The 17,580-nt window shown below is 43.6% G+C and overlaps 2 protein-coding genes across 6 annotated transcripts in view; both read left to right on the top strand.

The window, feature by feature from the left end:
* The window catches only part of LOC131682369 (uncharacterized), a 256,096-nt gene extending 248,177 nt beyond the window's left edge, over window positions 1-7,919 (top strand). For all 5 annotated transcript variants that reach the window (XM_058963790.1, XM_058963793.1, XM_058963791.1 and 2 more), the window contains one exon: window positions 1,093-7,919. In XM_058963790.1, coding sequence (XP_058819773.1) covers window positions 1,201-6,258 — 5,058 coding nt within the window. In that variant the 5' untranslated portion in view covers window positions 1,093-1,200 and the 3' untranslated portion in view covers window positions 6,259-7,919. The remainder of the gene's footprint in view (window positions 1-1,092) is intronic.
* A 5,287-nt stretch (window positions 7,920-13,206) lies between these two features.
* LOC131678402 (uncharacterized) lies at window positions 13,207-17,182 on the top strand. Its single transcript, XM_058958547.1, has 2 exons — window positions 13,207-13,425; window positions 14,777-17,182. The coding sequence occupies exons 1-2, from the start codon at window positions 13,207-13,209 to the stop codon at window positions 17,180-17,182; spliced, it is 2,625 nt and encodes an 874-aa protein (XP_058814530.1).
* The last annotated feature ends 398 nt before the right edge of the window (window positions 17,183-17,580 follow it).

Genomic DNA, 17,580 nt, shown 5'->3' with positions numbered 1-17,580 from the left:
TAAATCTCATAGTTCAATTGATAACGCACATGGAGCTCCTTTTTTGTTTGAATAGCGGTTTTTCAACTTGTCGCCTGACATACTCCTCAGAATTCCGCACTACTTTGCCGTAGATTGAATTGATTATCCTTTCCGAATTTTCTTAGTCTAGGATCATTGGTATTGTAATAACAAGTGTAACGGGGTTTTTGTTCCTCACAACCTGCAATATGACGACACATATGGGGTTGCTCAAAAGTTTAATTAGCTGCATCTAAATCGGCAGAAATCTAATCGATTGTCAGCAGAATATAATTTTACATAATATATAATTCAATCAAACTCACTTGTTGCAGTAACTCGCATCCAATAACGATATTCAATTGAAATTGTAACGTTTGTACTCGTATCACTGATTTAGGATTTACGTGGAAAACACGAAGATAACGCTATACGATGCAATGCTATGTTTAGATTGAATTAAACTGCAAATCTGCGATTCGTTAAAATTGGCATGAGCATCTAACCTGTTGCAAATAAGTTTACCATAAATTTTTGACATAAAATTTAGCATCCATGCTAAAACGTGTAAATTATTGTACGGGTGTACGGATTTCGACAACGGTCGTATTTTGAGTCACTACGGTATGACAATTTAATTTACTTTCAAAAACACTTTTCTTTTCGTATAATAACAACAGCAGACAACAATTTTTACTTACTTATTCGAAGGTTACTACGATCAAACTCTATGAGACTCAATATTACGGCATTTTTGTTTATGACATTGCACTTCAGCAGTGCTTATTGAAACTTGGATGTGATCACATTTGTTTACGCTTCATCGGTGTAGCATCACGTAAAAATGAAAATACTACGAGTTAACTTATTCCTATTGGAAAATTGGATTAGATTCAAACACAGATCAAATACCATACTCAAATATGGTTTGATACAATGTGCGAAAAGTATGCTTAATGTTGGTAGCTGCCGGTAAAATTCTATTAATTTACATGTAAATTCTTTCAATATGAATTAGTTATAGAAATAAATTCCAACAAACATTTTTAAAATTATATTTAACAACTTTTTTTCGTTTCTTTTCCTTTCCAGCTCACATCCCCTCGCGTTACCATGCCAGCAGCTTAATTTACCCATCAGGACAGCAATCACAGCGCTTGAAAAAAAAAAAATTAAAAAAAAGATCCCGCCCCACCCGCGATGGACTTTCTGAAGGCGGTACAAAACGGCCACTACGAGGCGGTCCGTTCGGCGCTCGCCAAGGTCGACATAGACTATCAGGACGAGCGGGCGGCCAACAGTGCCCTGCACGTCGCCGTCACCGCCAAGCGCAACAAAACGAAACTGATCGAACTGTTGATCGCAGCCGGCGGGGATTGTGATTTGAAAAATCGCGACGGGCTGACCGCCTCCGAATTGGCACTGGAATGCGGCTGCCGTAGTTTGGCTGAGTTTATGGTACGAAAGGAGTTCGAGGGCTGGCCGGATGACCGGGCCGTTTATCGGCTGGTGCGACGAGGCTCGGTGGAACTGCTGCGGATTTATTTGGAAAAGCGGGCGTTCGATATTCACACAAAGATGAAATTGATGAGAAGGGTGGTGGATGAGCTGACCGTGAAGGGCGTTACGTTTGCGGATCAGATGAGGGTGTTTCTGGAGTATCAGCTGGTGGAGTATAGCTACCGATATGGGACGGTTGGGGGAGCAGGAGGAGGATTGAGCACACGAAAGAAGGGAGTGGACTGCGAGGGTGATCAAGAGGCTGAGAAGCGGGTGGAGTTGATACTGAGCTATACCAAATACTTGAAAGAGAACTACGACGGCAATGATTTGAACGATCTCGATGACAGGTTTGTTCTGAGGCTGCGAATGATTTGCGAGTGTTGCTATTTCCTGGAGGACATTGAGAGACGACGGGAGAGGAAGCTGTACAAACACGTCCCCCTTTCGGAGATAACCTACTTGATCGGAATATTTTTAGCCATCTTGGAGAAACTGGTCGGGTTTGAGATTTATAAGCTTGTTATTAATAAAAATATGATTATGTCGTATTTGGAGGCAGTCTGTCGCGAGCTGCGGACGGCAACGATGGGGGACCTGCGGAGACAGAACGGTTTTTCGTTTCAATGGACGTCGCAGCTGTTGCTGGATCTCATTGCGTGCATCCGCGAGGAGCGCCTACTACGATACGTTGCTAGGAGGAAGCGTTTGAGCGGAGATTTGCAACGGATTGCTGCGATGCGAAACGACAACGACGACGACGACGACGGTGAGCCGTTGGGATCGGTTGACCAGGAGCTGGTAATGAATGAAATCCGTCGGAAAGAATTTCAATCGCTGCAGGAGGGTGTACAGGCGGAATGCGACGCCGGTAAATGGTGTGTGGCAGATTTTGTCAGCCTACTGCGATGCGAACGAAAGACAATCGTAGCGCTTTGGCACCAGCGGCATCCTAAGCTCCGCCTCTCCAAGCGACAGGTGCAGTTTGTGATGGGTCGAAGAGAGCTGAGCAAAATTAAGCAGCACACCGTGCAAGAGTTGAGTAAAAATAAGATGAAACTTGTCGAGAAGGAAGTGAATTCACGCGAATTCCAAGCTTTGACCAGAACTATTTGTCGGCGGAATCGTGTCATCTTTCGGCGGATACGGAAAATTTTCGATCAGATTAAGCAGATGTACACGATCAAAAAACTCGCCTACTACGTTGAGAATGCTATCGTCATAGATATGGATGATTTGTCGAATGAAAACATCTGCATTCTAGCGATTAAAAGGGTTCTGCATCTGCTGGACGAATCGATCAAAAGCTGTGACCAACATCCGTCGTTCGTGAGAATGCTGGAAAATATTCTCGATCATGTCATGTCATCGGTGAAGGTCACCAACAAAACTCACGACATTCGAGATTTCTACTCGCAAAAGTATTCCCTAGCCAAGTACTTCGCAAACAAATCGCTGGACATGAGCCAGTATAAACTGATGCAGGACAGTTTACGATCGGTGTATCGATTTCTGCTGTACGTGATCAATATCCAGCTGATCGAGGCGTACAAAACTTTTCTCGGGACGGCCTACCGTTTGCCGAGTTTAGCGCAGATTAAATCCTACGCGAAATATATCGGCGATCACAATCTACACACCCTTAGCCACATTCAGTTCGAGCACGTCTTCTACAATGAGGACGAAACGGCCGGCATCATTCGGGAGCTGAAAAAGATGTATCTCGGAATGTCCAACGAGCTAAAGCTGCTGTCCTTTATCGAGAAGAATATCCACTTTCGCTTCTACCACATGCAGTACCACCAGACGCGACTACGGGTGACGCTGAGCAATTTCGGCGTCGTGTATCGGGCACTGAGGGCAAATCCCTGCTACGACAGTATTCGGAAGTTGCTGCACTCGTACTTGAACCAGAGCTACCAGAAGTATGACATTTCCAAGTCGATTTCGATCTCCGACTCGACGCTGGCACTGAAGGAACTGCTTCGACCGTACAGCAGTGTCAGCGAGAACGAGGAAACGCTGATGGTGGTTCGGCATCTGGAGCAACTGCAGGAACTGATGGATCCCGATCGGTTGTTCGGGATCAATCCGGTGCGAAGTCGAAGGAGAGTTAGTGAGGCGAGTAAGTATCATCACTTCACGAAGAAGATTCTGAAGGAGATGGATCTGCAGTTGAATGAGGAGGAGTTTCGACAGCTGCACGAGAAGTTGCGACGGACGTATTATGAGAATATTTTTTTGCTGCACAATCGGTACCGGATCATGGGGGAGTTTTTCAAGCAGCGTGCGATTCCGGTGGATGGGAAAGTGTTGGCTCGGTACAAGGAACGGGACGAGGAACTGCTGCAGGAGCTGTTTGACTCTAAGGTGAACGATGTGATTCAGATTCTGGAGAAGTTTGAATGTGCTGCGGTGGATGGCGTGATCGAATCGCTGGGGGAGTTGCCCCCGTTTGTGCATATTGCGCTGGAGTTCGCACTGCTGGAGTTGCTGGATATTCTTGGATCGGTGAATGGGTTGGGGACGCATGTTGGGGGGATGCTGAGGAGTAGTACACCGGTTTTAAGTGGGAGGAGTCTGAAGACTTATTTGGAGCGGGATTCGTTGGTGCTGGATCTGCTGGTGTTCCGTTCGTGTGCGACGATCTGTAATAATGCGCTGGTTTTCAAGAACTTTGGATTCAAACTGTACGGAGGAGGAGGAGTGCAGCTGCAGGAAGCTCCCGCGGAGGCGGTTGAGTTTAAGGATCGCTACAATGAACGCTGGAAGTGGTTCGAGATGCAGGAGATTCTGTACGAATCGGTGCGGAAGGGAGATCTGAAACTGTTGAAGGAAAATGTTGGAAATGGGTCGGATTTGCGAGGGAAGCGGTTCGGACCTTTGGTACTGAAGGAACTGTGCCACTACAGTCTGATCGATTGTGCCATCGCTGAAGGGTTTAAGGATATGATCGACATGTTGAATCGAGACTATGATGAGATTAGTCAGCAGAGGAGACGACTGTTGGAGTACTTGCTGAGAAGAACGGTGAAATCGCATTTTCTAGTTGGTCAGTACTGTAAACTGAAGCCGGAGGATCGAAAGATGCTGGTACTGTATTTGTCGATGTTCTTGGGAAACGTTAACGTATTCTTGCAAAACTTAGAACGACACCGTGCTTACGGAGATTTGCATCTGTTCGTCAACTCGGAAAATCATGAATTCGTGGGCGAAATGTTGCAGCATTTGAAGGGATTCGATTTCAACAGGTTTGATTCGAGCGGAATGACTATTCTGCATAAGATTGTCAACTCGGGGAACGTAAAGGCCGTACAAAGCTTGGCTCGTATGAAAGGAGTTAATCTGAACGCCACCAACAGTCTAAAGTACACGGCTCTGAATCTAGCGTGTCGGTTGAATCTACTGGAAATCGTTAAGGTTCTCGTACAGCACCGAGCAGACGTAAATCTGATGAGCGAAGATGAAAAGCTACCAGTTTTTTGGTTGATTCAATACAGGAACCGAAGGGAGATAGCATCGTTAGCAATTGATTCCAGTACGGAGCTGACTTCCTTCTCCAGCGAACTTTGTCTGTTGCATAAAGCGATTGAGTTCGACAACCTGGATGTCGTCCAATATCTGATCGAAGAGCAAAAGGTAGATCCCAGTCGAATCTACTCGAACTGCAACAACGTTATCCATGCAGCTGCTAGCTACAACCGCGTAAAAGTCCTGAGTTATCTGCTAACGCTACCGGGTCTACGGAAGCTGGTCAATAACACGAATCTAGTGAAAAACACTCCACTGAACATCGCCTGCAAGGAGGGCTATCTACGGATAGCTCGAATCCTGCTTGGGCAAGGTGTCCGAACGGATACCTGCGGAGAGTACGGTCTGAACGCTCTAGCATTCGCCATGTACACGAACAGCTTCAAACTGGTGAAGCTCCTGTTCCAACATGGTGCCACCATAAGCTACCCACTTAGTTCCGACTTCCAACCGATCAACATGGCGATCATAAACCGAAACATCCCAATGTTGAACTTCCTGCTGAAAAATGGCGTCGACGTGAACAGCGCTCCGCTTTGCTTCTTCAACGCCGTCTACTCGCAAACGAAGGAATTCGTACCGATCCTAGTAGGCGCCGGATCAAAGCACATCAACTACAAAGACGAGTTCTATCAAACCGCTTTCCACATGTGCGTGGAGCGGGACGAATACGAAACCGGTCAGGAGTTGATCAGAGCCGGAGCGGATATCAATGCCAGGAATCGGTCGGGAATGACTCCACTTCATTTGGCCGTAGTGAAGGGTAACGTTCGTTTCGTTCAGCTTCTGCTGGACAACCGTTGCCAGGTGGACGCCCTGAATTATCACGGTGAAACCGCCCTCATCAAATCGGTCGTGTGCAATAATCTAGACATAGTGAAAATCTTGCTCAACAACGGGGCCAGCGTGGAACGGCTGCGGAACAGTGAACCCTCGGTTCTGCTCTATCTCGTCCAGGAGAACTACGAGGATATACTGGACTATCTACTCGAGTATTACCAGTTCAATCCGAACGAGCAGGACGCGTACGGCAACTCGCTGGTGTACGTCGCAACGCAGCACAATCATATCAACATCGTGAAGCTGCTGGTCGACAAATACCACGCCCGTACGCGAACGGTCAACAATAAGAAACTGACGCCGCTGATGATTGCCCGGGTCAAGGAGTACCGGGAGATTTTCAGCTTCCTGGAGGCGCACAATAGTGTCACCGCAGCGGAAGAGTAAACCATTGACGTGCAGTGCGACACGTATGAAAAAGCACAGCCTGCTGCGATTGACGCCTTTGTAAGGTTCTATATCTGACGTGAGCGGAACGACGGAACTCACCACATACATCAACCCGCGTAGAAAAATTGTTTTTATCTAGGTGTTTAGAACTCTATTTATTTAAACTTGTTTTTGTGCAAATTATTTATTTATTATCAAACAAAACACACAATTTTATGTGCCATATTTTTAAGAGATTCGTTTTTTTTTGTTGGTTTAATCTTTACCCTCCTCGTGAATCGCCATTGGAGAATTCAGTGTCCTCTGATTGTAACGATTTCGATCATCATAGATGATTCGGTGCAGCTTTTCAACCGGGATTCCACGATGTCAGTACAGGGTAGCCCGACTGAAAAGTTGAATCCACTCGCTTAGAAACCCATAGTCCGTAAGATATGCATAAAATACTGAAAGCCTAGTTGTGATTTGGTGTGACATTTTGTACAATTAGTTCGAAAATACTCACCGTCTTTTTCCGAAGTACATAATATGTAGTAAACAAGATGAAAAATAGTAGAATTGTAAATAGTAAACAAGTGAAAGAGCAAAGTGAAATGGGGGAAAAAACCGTGAATAGATTTGTCTTAGACACATTCCAGCAAGCAAACAGTTCAAACTAGCTCTTCCTTGTATTGTTCATAGGTTTCTTTTTTCCGTTCCGTGTCAAATTTGTGAAAGAGAAAAATAAATCCAATTGAGAAGGAAAGTTTCTACAAAAGCATGAAGCATTTTTAAATATCATAAACAATAAAAACTTCAACGCTTTAGATAGCTGCAGAAAAAAATGTAACGCAGCAGAAGTAGCATAGTTGAAGTTCCATTTCAAGTTCTTTGTACAAAAATTTCCACCCCATTCTACGAAAAAAAAACAATGCAAGTTGCCAGCCCCGTCATCAAACCCTTAAAAGGTGGAGGATCATGTGCCAATATAGAATTACACAGCAAAATATTAATCACCGTGATTGAAGCTTGTTTTAATTTTAATTTTATTTTTGATTCTCAACAGTGATTTCAGTTAATAGTTCTAGTGCCAAACCCCACGCCCGATCTAGTTTTTTTTTCTGTTTTTGAATTAAATTCACGTGCCGTTTAAGTTTCACAAGCGCGAAACCAACAACCCCATAAAATCATGTGTGCTATAATCACTACTGTATAAGCGAACCATAATATATTTCACGATCGTGGCCGAAAGAGCAGGATGAGATAATACTAGTTTGTTACGTTCAAATCTTATGTACCTTTTATAGTTTTAGATCACTAATACTTGTATAACTGTACCATGCAAAAAGTAAACAACAAAAAAAAAGATACAAACTTTTAGTAAGCAAGAGATTTTTTTCTCCATTCAAATTTTAAGCAGCAGCAGCAAACGCAATAAGCAATTTTTAGAATCATCGCGAAATATCACAGTAACTACCCACTGAGAAGAAAAAAACCCGACACACACACAGTTTCACGAAATCAAACATGAATAAATTAATGTAATTAAAGCAAAAACAAAATCATCGATGTACGATAGTCCCAAGTCAGATGAGCCGAAAAATTTAAGCATCAATTCTAGACGTACTTTGTCGTGTCCACCAGCGGTTCAAATAAACTGTATTTTTTGCGGAAAATTATTCCTGCAGCGAGAATTATTCAATAGGTATTGAGAAATCCCAGCACGATTTGATACAAATAGAATTTATTGTTCTAGGGAACAGGATTGGCAAAACTCTGTTTTTGATAATATATTTTGATCTCAATCCACCATGCAACTTTTTCCCAAAAGGGAAACAATGAATTAAACCAATTTGTGCATAAAGGGCACAACATTTATCTTAGATAAAGTGGAGTTTTGAGTTTCGAATTTATCTCATCAATAACTAGCACCAACTTGGGGCCAAGTAGACAATAAACCAAACCGTCTTACGATTGCCTAAAGCGACTGGATAGTCCCGAGCAGTGTGGCCATCTTTGTATGAGGTTAGATTTGTAGATTTTGAGTTTAACCCACAAGAATCCATTTTTTTAGAGGAATTATGAATTTTTGCTGTAGCGTTTTGCTATCTTGAAACAAGATACATTTTCTAGTGTTAATAAAGAGCAGAATTGAAGCTTTGGGGTATTTTTCCAGTAACTTCACTTGCTTTTTTTCAATTTTACATTAGGAAATAGGTAATATTTTAGTTTTTCTATTTTAATTGGAATTACCAAATTATGAAACAACATAATCTTTTGATAAGTTTATTTTTTATTTGTTTATTTTGTATTGTATTGTCTTCGATTTAAAAAAGTTACATCGCACAGACTTAACTTAATCCTATTTTTAATTTAAATGATTCTCTACTATTATTAAAATCAAAGAAATGATATACACTATTGAAGAGTTGACAGCAAACATCCAAAGGATTATTCTGGCCGTACTGCGTGCGATGTGTTGAGCGTCGGAAAAAATCAATTTCTCCGGAAAGATCTTCCCGGAACGTTGAGGTCGAGTTTTGCTAGAAGCGCAGGAGAGTCTATGTTGTCGGTCAGAACGTCGAAAATGAAAAGTCGTTGCAGAAAGATCCGTCTGTTTCGCAGCGTAGGGAGATTGATGAGGATACAGCGATCTTCATATGGAGGAAGCTGCAAACGGTTTTGCTAGGGTAACCGACGAAGTGCAAACCTGATAAAGTTCTTCTGTACCCGTTCGATACGATCAATGTGTATGGTGTGATACGGAGCCCAAATAGTAACGCCATATTCTAGAATACTGCGTACCAGTGTAATGTATAGTGTTTTTAGACAATACACATCATGGAAATCACGAGTGTTGCGTTTGATGAGTCCAAGTACAGCGTAGGCTTTAGCTATAACGGAAGAGTAATGTGCGGTAAAGCGTAGCTTACAGTCGAGAATGACACCAAGGTCCTTGACGGGTACAACTCGTTCTACGGGAGCAGAACACATTGAGTATTCGAACTTAATTGGAGTATGTACTCGTGTAAAAGTGATTGTACTGCATTTTTCAATATTCACACTCATTCCGTTTCTGTTGCTCCAGTCAATGATCCTATCGACGTCCATTTGCAATGCACAACAGTCTACCATAGTTGTTATGACACGGTAAATTTTCAGATCATCAGCATACATGACTTTAGAAGACGATAATTCACTGCAGAGGTCGTTCACAAAGAGTACAAATAGAAGAGGTCCGAGATGACTTCCTTGAGGAACGCCCGATGAAATGTGAAAAGGATCCGAGAGTGTAGTTCCAAGTCGCACCGAGACGCTACGGTTCGCAAGATACGAGGAGATCCAATTAGTCAGCCAGTCCGGCAGTCCAGTCCGTCTTAGCTTTTCCCCAGCAAGCTGATGAGGAACACGGTCGAAAGCTTTCGAGAAGTCGATGTACACCGCATCGATCTGTTGTCGTTTTTCCAATTTATCAATTAGCGACGACACGTAGCTCATCAGATTTGCAGTTGTCGAGCGCTTTTTTACAAAACCATGCTGGTCCAAAGTGATGATGTGTTTTAACGCGGGGTAGATAACAACATACTAACAACATACTCTCGAAGATTTTAGGGAGGCAGCTTAAGATTGAAATTCCTCTATAATTGGTGACATCATGTACGTTGCCTGTTTTGTGGATTGGAGTTATCAAAGCTTCTTTCCGCTTCGTTGGGAAAACTTTTTTAACAAGAGAGCGATTGAATAATAAAGATGCTGGTAGTGCCAAAGATGAAGAGTAATTCTTGATGAACGATGGTTGTAGCCCGTCGGACCCCGGGCCCTTGGAATTGTCAATCCCCCGAAGATTAATATGTACCTGATGTTCGGTGATTGATGTTGCAGGAAAATTCAGAGTAAACATTTGACAAACTACTCAAGTACGATTCAGACAAAGGTGGTGAGTTATTACTTTGCACGTTTTGAAAGAATGACGAGAATAGATTTGCTGACTCCGCTGGTGACGTTTATGTCCTGTCTCGATAGTTGACGCATTCCGGAATTCCACTGGAGCACGTTTTGTTCCGCAGGTAAGACCAAAACTGCTTTGGATTGTCCTTCATGCTGTATTCAATTCGGGAAACATATGAGCGAAAGTATGCTGCATTCACGAGCAGTTACGATTCTTTGTATTATCGCTAATAATTGAAAAAAATCGCGTTCTTATAAGATTTGTACTTTATTCTTCACATATTTACAACACCGACTCTGAATTCATAACCTCGCGCCAGACGAGAAGAGATATCCCAGAAATTGAATTCGATTTCAGGCAATACACATACTGTATTCGATCCAAGTTGATAATATGAGTGATTGCGGCAGAACCGAAACAGTAGCTCCCATACTAAATTACTGAGAGTATCGTTATTTGATACAGAATTTGTAAGTTTCCCTGGTGAACATCCTGCCAAGATCAAATTACTGTGCGAATAAAATTAATTCCTTGTTGGCATTGTTACCGATCTAAGTTTTAGCTGTTTCGTAACAATATAATTCCATCCACCGGTAATTCAATTATAGTATGTAAGTTATGATTTTGTTTTTTTTGTAAGTTTTTTTGTTATTGGCTCTCTATTATTTTGGTTGTTAGTTTGTTAATTGAATTAAAAAAATATATTTGTTGTTATTTTTGTTTAACATAGGATAAGTCGTTGTACTAACCACTAACCCCGTTAAAATTCAAACCAATAATTAGGCGTCGATAATTTGCGAAAAAAAAAACATTGTAAACGATAGCGGTTGGGGGAAATTTGGGAATTCTGCCTGTATTGCTCGAGGGCTGAAAAGAGGTCTTTCGTACCCACCCCGGAACGTCCAGACCAGGCGTTGGGGCCTAGGACGTGTTCCCCTCTGGACCAGTCATAACTCCTCAAGGCACCTATAATCCCGCAACCGTTACCAATCTGAAGCTATTGAATGTACCGGAAAAACCGCAACGGCAAAAGACGGCAAAATAGTCCGCACTAATCATATGCAAACTGTCTAATGCAAAATTTACTAACGCCGAATCTGTTGCTGCATGAATGATTGGCACCGCAGTGGAGTTGAGTCAGGTGCCAGTAATTTAGCCGCAGAACCACTGTTTCCGGAAAAGCTAAGGGAGAGAGAGAGAGATAAGGAGGACGAGAGAGAGAGAGAATAAGAGGAATTGGATATCGTAGAGTTCTTGGGAAATGATGATGAGTGAGGTAGGTCAGTTTGGATGCAAGCCTAAGGCGAGTAAGTTCAGTGAAATTATAAAAACGGTATAGTTCGCAAAGTATAAAATCCTGCGAGAAGTTTCCAACCTAGATCAGGACGGACCTGATATTACGAGTCCGCTCGAAGTGATTTTCCGGTCCAAATTCGGCTTGTGTCCCACCGTTGGCCGCTACGATTTTTCGGAAGTCCGTTTCCATTAAGACGGCAACCCGCCACTACATCGTGAAATTACCAACCCACGGTACGTCCGCCGAAGTCCGCCGCCGCACCCTAGCACGGCCGACGAGAATCGCTCCTGGGGTAGACAACGGTACGCCACTCCATTGTGGAGCAACGAAAGCACCAAGTGACGGTAACATCTCGGACGCGTGCGCAGTTTGCTAAAAGGTCACGCGCATCAGTTCTACCCACGCTGGAAGCACCGGCGCTACGCTAGTATTGACGCCAAAACCACTGCCTCGTTCGCCAAGCAGCATCGACAGCAACGACGGCCCGCCAAACGGGCTCAGGTACGTTCAATTCCTCCTCTCTCCCACCCACGTGTCGGATCAGCGAAGGGCCCCAACGTTAACCATTAGGCGCCTAAAACTCCGTTCAAAAATAAATTGTAAAATTGTAAACCTTTTCTTTTTGTTTCTACGAGAGCCTTTTTCTTTGTTGGATGGTTTCTATATTGATTCGCCTGAGTTGAAAAATTGTTTAAAAGCGGTAAGTACAGTGAGTCCTCCTGAGAACGGTAGCCGACCCTGAGATCAAAAAAAGGTGAGCTAGCCGAGCGGTGTTTTCATGAAAACTTACAGCATATAGTTTATCGATACCTGATGTATCCTCTGCAAATGCATTTAGAGTCGAACTACCGTTCAGGAACTTAAATAAAAAACTTCAGTGATCATTCTATCCACCATTAGAAGTTGAAGTTGAGCTGAACCACGCTTCATTGAAAACCAGCTCGATTGCCTTCTTGGATAACTCGATAAGAGAATCTACAACCGGAGTGCAAAAATATTCAAAGATACCTTGCTCTCTGACAGAAACCACGCCATAATTCGCCATCATTCGTACACGTCGCTTTGCGACAGGCAAATTGAACTTTGATGAGCCGTTTACCTTCACCAAATTGTCTAGGCGTACTAAAAACAATCGGCCGATACGAATTGTGGTCGAAAGCTGGCTATCCCGTTCTATGAGCAACAAATCAACGTTACTTGTCTCCAGTTCCGTGGGCCAATGATCTTCTGCAGTAACCAATTGCGTAAATTCAATTATCGACTCTTTGCTGGATCAGGCAAATTCCACAATAAAAAGTTAGTTTAATTTTGTCTAACCCAAGAGTATTATTTATGCATGACACTAGTGCACCTGGGAATTCATCATTAGATGTGAGTTCTTCGGCGATACAATTTTCTGTTTAGAAATGGTATACAAACCTTTCTTGCTGTTGGTGATCATCGATACGTCGACCCCTTGGCGTATAACCTGTCTATATTTTTTCCCATACAATGTCGTTTACCGGAAGACAATGATTCCATGTGAACATTTTTATTTGAACAAACATATAATAAAATGAATTGGTACAGTAACGTTCGGTCGCGTTTTTACACAGCTTCGAAATTGATATTCGCAAAGGGTACTGGCGGTTAATTGCGGTCGTTTGGAAATCGGTTTTCGGTCCAGGTTCGTCCCTCCTCCTTCGACACACAAAACATTGGTCCTTCGCGTCCGGTTGTAATGGAGAAAAGTGAGCTGGAGAAGTTATGGGCGAAGAGGAAGGTTGTTTTCGCAAAAGCAAAATGGGAGTTGTCCGTCGCAGAATCGCTCAGCACCCGGAATCCCTCATTCGACGAGGTGCACGAGCGGCGGAACAAGCTCGTAGAACTTGCTGGAAACTTCGACAGGATACAGACGACGATCGAAGAATGCACCAGCAATTTGGAAGATGTTGCATCGGTTTTGCCTTTCTCAATAGAAAGGTATTGCAATTGCTCTGAAAACCGACTTTTTAACGGAGGCCCGGAGGGCCGAGTGACATATACCATTCGATTCAGTTCGTCGAGTTCGGCAAATGTCTGTGTGTGTGTGTATGTATGTGTGTATGTATGTATGTGTGTGTGTATGTGTGTGTATGTGACCAAAAATGTCACTCATTTTTCTCAGAGATGGCTGAACCGATTTTGACAAACTTAGTCTCAAATGAAAGGTGCAACGTTCCCATAGGCTGCTATTGAATTTCTAATGGATCCGACTTCCGGTTCCGGAATTACAGGGTGATAAGTACGAACACGCAGAAAATGTCGATTTTAATAAATTCTGCAATGAATGTATAAAGGTGAAAAATTTTCCAAAATATGACCACAACTGCTTCGATTTGTAGTATTAGGTCACTAACATCCATTCAAAGTCTATTTGGCCACATTGGCCACCATCCTCGGTTCCGGAAGCCCCGGCGGAAGTATCTAAATTCAGAATAACAGTCACATCGGTTTCTCGGAGATGGCTAGACCGATTCGACTAAACTTGGCCTCAAATGAAAGGTATTGCGTCCCCGTAAATGGCTATTTAATTTCATCCCGATCCGACTTCCGGTTCCGGAGTTACAGGTTGTGGCGTGCGATCACATAGCAAATTGTGATTCAAACCGATACTCCGATGAAAGCAAAAAAGGTAAAAATTTCGCTAAAATGTCTCTCAAACAACTTAAATTTGTTGTTCTAGGTCACCGACGGCCAACCAAACTTTCGTTGACTACATTGACCACCATAGACGGTTCCGGAAGTGCCCCGGAAAAGCGGCCATCTTTCAAAATTTACGAACTCACATCAGTTTCCCTGAAATGGTTGGGCCGATTTTCACAAACTTAGTTCCAAATGATAGCTATAATATCCCCACAGATGTATATAAAATTTCGTACGGATCGCTTATATGGGTCCGGAAATATAGACTAAATCGTCCGGTCACATATGAAATTCCCATATAAGCCAGAACTCAATTTTTTTTTTCAAAGGGGGGACCCCATGAAATTTCAGAAATCGAATTCGTATTTTTGATGCCAAACATCTTTAAAATGCATGAAACGTCGAGATTTTATGTTACCTCGAAAAAAATTTTTTTTTGTAAAAATCGACTTTTTGGGACTTTGCCGATTTCGCAATATTACCGTGGCTGTTTTTTTTTCAAAATTTTAGAACTCGAACTCTTTTAATGAATATAAACAACGCACACATTCTCGTGATTCATAATTGAGAAAGGCACAATTGCACCGCTAGGTGGATTAAAATAGGTTTTTAATTACCGGTTGCAGTTTGATGAAGTTTACTTCCAGATAAAGGGTATCTACACAGCATATCTGGATGAAAAACAAGATCGAATGTCCAACTGCAGTGTCGGAACTGGAGAATCGGTCAATGACCTACGGGATGCGATCAGAGCGCTTGTAGAAACACAGCAAGCCTTGATATTGCATCAAATACAACCCACAGCAGCATCGGCTACCGGCCAAGTGCCTAATCATAACAACCCTCTGAGCGTGAAGCTTCCTCAGCTAAACATACCGGTGTTCAAGGGTGAACGGAAGAATTGGCACTCATTCAAGGATTTGTTCGTGAGCACGATCCACAGCAGAACGGATCTAAATGACTCGCTCAAAATGCAGTATCTGTTGTCCTACTTGGATGGCGAGGCGAAGAAAATGGTCAGTTCGTTTCCCATCAGTGACGCCAATTACAAGGAAGCCTGGGAAACATTGGAAGCGCATTATAATAAGAAGAAGTATACGGTGTTTGCTCTGGTTCGAGAGTTCATCGATCAACCATCAACGTCAACTGCACTCGGATTAAAAAAGCTGGTGGCCACCTCCGACGATGTGATACGACAGCTCAAGGCTCTTGGAAACGAATTCGAATCGAGAGATCCGTGGCTTATCCACTTATTGCTAGAGAAAGTTGACAAGGAAACTCGGTCTTTGTGGGCACAGAAGATAATTGATGTCGATAACCCAACGTTCACAGACATCTTGGAGTTCTTGCAAAAGCGCTGCGATGCGCTCGAGACGTGCACAGCCTTCACGAAGCGGACTAGCCAGGGAGACGTCGTAAAAAAGGAATACCCGAAGGCACCCGGTGGCGAAAAGGTGCAATCCTTCTTCACCAATGCTTCATTACCAACATGCGCTAAATGTTCGAAGGATCATCCAATCTATCACTGTGACCGGTTCAAAGAAATGGATGTATCGGCCCGCAGAGAGTTAGCACAAACATCAAGACTGTGCTTTAACTGCTTGCGCTCCTCCCACACAGCGAAGAGATGTCAGTCAAAGTCTGTTTGTCGCTCTACTGATTGCAAGCAACGTCATCACACCTTGTTGTGCACCCAGGATGTAAAAAAGACGGAAAAGGAACCAGAACAGCATCAACCCAATCGGGATACTGGTACAGTACCAGCAGTAGCATCAGCGAACGTGAACGCAGCGCAGACGGTGGGAGATAAATATGAATTTACACTGCTGCCTACAGCGGTGGGACGAGTGGAAGGGAGCGACGGAAAACTGCACGATGTACGAATTCTAGTGGACTGTGGTTCACAGGTATCGCTCATTACAGAAGCGTGCGTCAGGCGTCTTGGGTTGAGACGCAGCAACGCTTCGCTGGTAGTGACTGGCGTCAGCGCAGAAGTCGTCGGCAAAACCGCCGGCAAGGTTACACTGGTGATCTCATCACGTTTCGAAAATACAACAAAGCTCATTGCTCAAGCCTACGTATTGGGGAAGCTGACGGCAACTCTGCCGTGTCAGCGTTTCAGCGTATCTAACATGCCTTATTTGGAAGGTCTACAATTGGCCGACCCGCAGTTCAATAAACCTGCATCAACGGACATCATTCTTGGAGCCGACATGTTCCTGTCAATACTGCAATCAGGACAGATCAAGGATCACAACGGAAATCCTATGGCACAGCGTTCCATCTTCGGATGGATGGTCACAGGAAAAATCTCAAAACAAGAATGTGCTCATACCTATCATTCGGTCATCAATTTGCAGCACGAGGTTGATATTGATCGGACTCTGCGCTTATTTTGGGAAGATCAGGAGTTACACAGTCTTAAGCAACACACCAAGGATGAACTTACGATGATAGAACAGTTTAACTCCACCTTAACACGCTCGAAGGAAGGTCGCTTCATCGTTCGTTTACCAATGGATGATTCGAAGCTCAAACTTGGAAACTCTCTAGTTGCCGCTACCAGGCGATTGAGATGTATCGAACGCAGATTCGACAGTGACAATGATTTCAAGCAACGCTATATATCGTTCATGCGGGAGTACCAGGAATTAGGTCATATGATGATCGTACCACCAGCGGAGATTGACGTGGATTGGTCAAAGTCGTATTACTTGCCGCACCACGGCGTCATCAAGGAAGACAGCACCACTACCAAACTCCGGGTGGTGTTTGATGGCTCGTCTGCAACAACGACCGGAGCATCACTCAACGATATTCTATTGGATACCCCAAACATCAACGCAGATCTGTTCGTAGTACTACTGCGATTCAGAACCTATCCGATTGTATTCATAGCGGACATCGAAAAGATGTATCGTCAGGTATTGGTACATCATGACGACACCGATTACATGCGTATCGTATGGAGAGATTCACCTGATAAGCCCATTCAGCCCATTTTCGTCTTCTTACTGTTACCTACGGACTAAAGAACTCCGGATTCCTAGCGATGGCTGCACTGCACAAGGCGGCTGAGACTTTCGAGCCGAAATATCCAGAAGCAGCAGAGCGGATCATAAAGCATACCTATGTCGACGACTTAACATCAGGTGCAGATTCGGTGGATGAGGCAAAACAGCTTATTAGACAGATAAATGAAATTCTCGGTGAAGCTGGGTTTACGCTTCGCAAATGGAGCTCGAACTCTGGTGAAGTGCTGGAGTCTCTATCAGACACAATCAACAGCTCGATATCGATCCAATTTCCTGATGAACGGAACGCCGTGAAGGCACTTGGAACGCATTGGGTTCCGAGGGAAGATGTGTTCACGTTCAAGGTAACCATGTCAACCGATGGGCCAAATACGAAACACCAACTCTTGTCGGAT

The sequence above is a fragment of the Topomyia yanbarensis genome, chromosome 2 (genome assembly GCF_030247195.1).
Source record: "Topomyia yanbarensis strain Yona2022 chromosome 2, ASM3024719v1, whole genome shotgun sequence".
NCBI lineage: Eukaryota > Metazoa > Arthropoda > Insecta > Diptera > Culicidae > Topomyia > Topomyia yanbarensis.
The sequence above is the reverse complement of the archived record's forward strand: the minus strand, read 5'-3'. Positions and strand labels throughout refer to the sequence as shown.